General features: G+C 65.1%; 1 protein-coding gene across 2 annotated transcripts; it reads right to left on the bottom strand.

Moving 5' to 3' along the window:
* Positions 1-431: 431 nt before the first annotated feature.
* LOC123159122 (cytochrome P450 93G2-like) lies at positions 432-2,703 on the bottom strand. Of its 2 annotated transcripts, none has more exons than XM_044576946.1 (2): positions 1,593-2,703; positions 432-1,420 (listed from the first exon to the last, which is right to left on the bottom strand). In XM_044576946.1, the coding sequence occupies exons 1-2, from the start codon at positions 2,514-2,516 to the stop codon at positions 659-661; spliced, it is 1,686 nt and encodes a 561-aa protein (XP_044432881.1). In that variant the 5' UTR covers positions 2,517-2,703; the 3' UTR covers positions 432-658. The 2 variants fall into 2 exon arrangements, with proteins under 2 accessions (XP_044432881.1, XP_044432882.1); XM_044576947.1 differs by having other exon boundaries at positions 432-1,282; positions 1,593-2,701.
* Between the last annotated feature and the right edge of the window lie 1,019 nt (positions 2,704-3,722).

Raw genomic sequence — 3,722 nt, 5'->3', positions numbered from 1 at the left:
CTGTTCGTCGGAGGACTGCCGCGCGCGACGGGCGGTGCTGACTAGAGGGAGACGGAGGAAGCCGCGGCCGCGCGGGGAGAGACCGGTGAAGTGCCGGAACGGTCGCCGGAAGAAATGGGGTGGCGCGGGCGGCGGCGCCAGTGGCTGGATGGGTAGGTGAAGTTGCGAGCGAGCGCTCGAGAGTCCAGCGCGTGGAAGCAGGCGTAGCAAATAAGCGGCGCGCGATGACGTTTCGGCCCGCGCGCTGAACTAGATGTGCCGCACATGCGGTTTTTGCGCGTCCGTTGGAGCGCCAGGAGCGGTAGCGCGCGCTAAAAGCACTAATTTTTCAGCGCGGCGCTTATATAGCGCGGCTGTTGGAGATGCTCTTATGTTAAGCACAAGACACTAGCTAGTTAGCTAGTGAATGTTGCAACGTGATGATTGAAAATTTTGAAAGTCTAGCATATTGCATGCACAACAGAAACAAGTAGAACACATAACTCAGGGAGTCAGGGTACAACACAAAACAGTACGCACAGAAAACTCAGCTGTTTTCCTACCATGGCGAGCACAGCGTGCACACACTGGATCACGAGATGAAATGCTCGACACGAGTTGATCTGATCCTAGCCCTAGGAGCTGGGTGGATGCATGCATGATGCATCAATGGAGGCATCTAGGGCAGGGGCAGATGGCCGAGGCGCAGCGTGGGGCGGAGCAGGAGCGGCTGCTTCCTCGGGATGACGAGCCCCTCCCCCTCCTCCATGTCCAGCGGCGGGGCGGGCACCTCCCAGTCGAAGCACTGCACCAGGGCCGCCAGGAACGCCGGCACGGCCAGCAGGGCCATGCCCATGCCGGGGCACGCGCGCCGCCCGCTCCCGAACGGCATCAGCTGCGGGTGCTGCCCCTTGGGGTCCACGCCCTCGCGGGCGCCGCCCGGCATGAACCGCTCCGGCCGGAACTCCAGCGGGTCCTCCCACCACGCCGCGTCGCGCCCGATGGAGTAGATGTTGAAGAAGACGGACGTCCCGGCCGGGATGGTGTACCCGCGCACGCGGATCGGCTCCACCGCCTCCCGGTGCGCGATCACCGCCGGCGGGCGCAGCCGCAGCGTCTCCTTGAGCACCGCCTGCAGGTACGGCATCTGCGCCACGTCCGGCTCGCCCACCACCCGGGAGCTCCCCACCACGGCGTCCAGCTCCGCCCGCAGCTTCCGCATGCAGTCCGGGTGGGCCAGCAGCTCCGCCAGCATCCACTCCACGCTGGTCGCCGTCGTGTCCGACCCGGCCGTGAAGATATCCTGCTCGTTTCGTTCGACATTGGACGATGAACTCAGGCTCAGCTCACTTCGATCTCGATGCACAAGCAGTGGCGGAGACAGGGGGGGACCAGCAGGGGCCCTGGCCCCCCCTAACATCTGGATTTTGCTGCTAATCTGCTATGAACAGTGACATAATTAGTAATCTTTTGTTGCTGGAAATCTATTTTGCTATAGTTTGGCCCTCCCTAACTTGTTTTAACAGCACTTGGCCCCCCTAATACATATTTCCTGGCTCCGCCACTGTGCACAAGGAGGACATGGACTGAGAGAGTGTGGAGGGAGTACTCACGAGGACGAAGGCCTTGATGTTGTCCCGGGTGAGCTTGACCTCGGCGGCCGGGTCCGCCGCGGCGTCCATGAGGATGTCGAGCAGGTCCTTGGTCTTGCCCCCGTCGGCTCCGTCGCGCCGCTCCTTCTCCTTGGCCCGGATGATGGACTCGAGCAGCGCGTCGAACCGGGCGTGCACGCCGCGCGTCCGCCGGGACAGCCCCTGCAGGTCCCAGCCGCGGAACAGCGCCACGTAGTCCTCGAGGTTGAAGGCGCCGACCAGCTCCGCCACCTGCTTGGCGCAGTCGCGGGCCAGGTCCGCCATGTCGCCGGGCAGCGCGCTGGCGACCATCCGCATCATGGCGTTGTTGGACAGCCGGATGAGCTGCCTGCTCACGTCCAGCGCCTCGCCGTTCGCGGCCGCCGCGGCGGCCGCGCCCATGACGCCGGCGAGCTCTGCGGCGCGGACGGGGCGGAGCAGGTCGATGGTGCGCGGGCCGAGCAGCTCCGACATGCAGAGGCGCTTCATGAAGCGCCAGTGCGGGCCGTAGGGCGCGAAGGCGAAGCCGGAGGAGCCGTAGGCGAGCTGGCGCGTGACGGCCGTCTGCGGCCGCTCCGGGATGCTGCCCTCGAACTTGAGCACGTCGCGGGCGGCGCCGGCGGAGCCGACGACGACGCAGTGCGTGGAGGGGCCGAGGCGGAGGTAGACGAGCGGGCCGTGGCGGGCGAGGATGCGGTGGAAGGCGCGGTGCGGGGGCTCGCGGATGAGGTGGAGGTGGCCGATGAGCGGCAGCGCCACGGGGCTCGGCGGAAGGCGGCCGTTCTTGGCATTCCCTCCATGCCTCCTGACCAGCGTGCCGACGAGGAGGAGGGCGACGGCGACGGCGGCGGCGAGGAGCAGAGGCGTTGCGCTGTCGGCGGCCGCTCCCACTCCCACTGAATCCATGGCACCCAGAACTCTACCTCGTCCGCGGTCGTGTGACCCGTGTCGTGCGCCTCCTGCCAAATGTAGCGGCTATCCGTCGGCCATTTATGGCCCGTTCGGCCGGCGGTGGGTCGCTGGCCGCTGCAAACCCACACCACGCGGGTCACCAAACAAGCACGCGCCGCCCGTACGTGGTGGGAAGAGAAAGGTTAGCCATAGCCATGCTGGTCTCACTTTACATTGTCTCACTTTAGCAGTTTCCATTGTCTCACTTGACCGCTTGTGAAGGCCACACTTTCACTGTCCTACGAAATGATGTGGCCCGCGGGCCGCGGCCGACAAGAGCGCTCCATATTGGATTTCTGCTAGATTTCCTACAAAACTATACTGTAGCCCTTTCAGGTGAGTTTCTCATTATTCAATATTGATTATTGATGATAAAGAAAAGAAGCCGGTTGATGCTACTGTTCCTCTGAAGTGTCAGCCGGACCAGGTCAGGTAGGAATGTCTAGACGGACCAGACCACCTGATGCATAGCTGAAAGTGAGAGCATCTCCAACAGAACAGACGCGCTAAACAAGCGCCGCGCCGCGCCGCAAATTAGGCCATTTTAGCGCGCGCAACGCGACGGGTGGCTCTAGCGGGCGCGTAATAACCGCGCGCGCTATAAGGAGTTGGGCGCGCGGTCGGATACGCTATCTCGCGCGGTGTATTTGGGGCGCCAGCTTCCGCGCGCGGCACACTCGAGCGCTCGCGCCACACTCTCTCCTCTCCGCCTCCTACACCCCGCGCGCCGGCGCCGGTGCCGGCGAACTGCACCCATGGACGCACGCGCCGGCACCCCGCTCACCCCATTGTACAGCCGCGACCCCTCCCCCGCCACTGCCGCCGCCGCCGGAAACCCTAGCGCGGGGAGCGTTGGCGTCGCCACCGCCGGAGCTCCGCCGAGCATCGGCCTCGCGCGCAGCCTCTTCTTGCCGCCGCGGATGACCACGGCGACGGGTGGCGTCGCGCCGGCGCCGTCCCGTGCCACCGCCACACCCTCGAAGCTCCCCAATGCGGCGCGGCCGAAGAAGGGCAAGACATCCGCGAAGAAGAACAAGGCGGCGGACGGCTCTGGCAGCTCGAAGGCGAGGGGAAAGAAGCTTGCAGGGCGTTTTACGGGCACGGCGGCTACCGAAGCGCCGGCGAGCTCACTTGTTGAGCCGGCCGCCGATGCGCACCACG

Source organism: Triticum aestivum, chromosome 7B (assembly GCF_018294505.1).
Source record: "Triticum aestivum cultivar Chinese Spring chromosome 7B, IWGSC CS RefSeq v2.1, whole genome shotgun sequence".
NCBI classification, from domain to species: Eukaryota; Viridiplantae; Streptophyta; class Magnoliopsida; order Poales; family Poaceae; genus Triticum; species Triticum aestivum.
The sequence above is the reverse complement of the archived record's forward strand: the minus strand, read 5'-3'. Positions and strand labels throughout refer to the sequence as shown.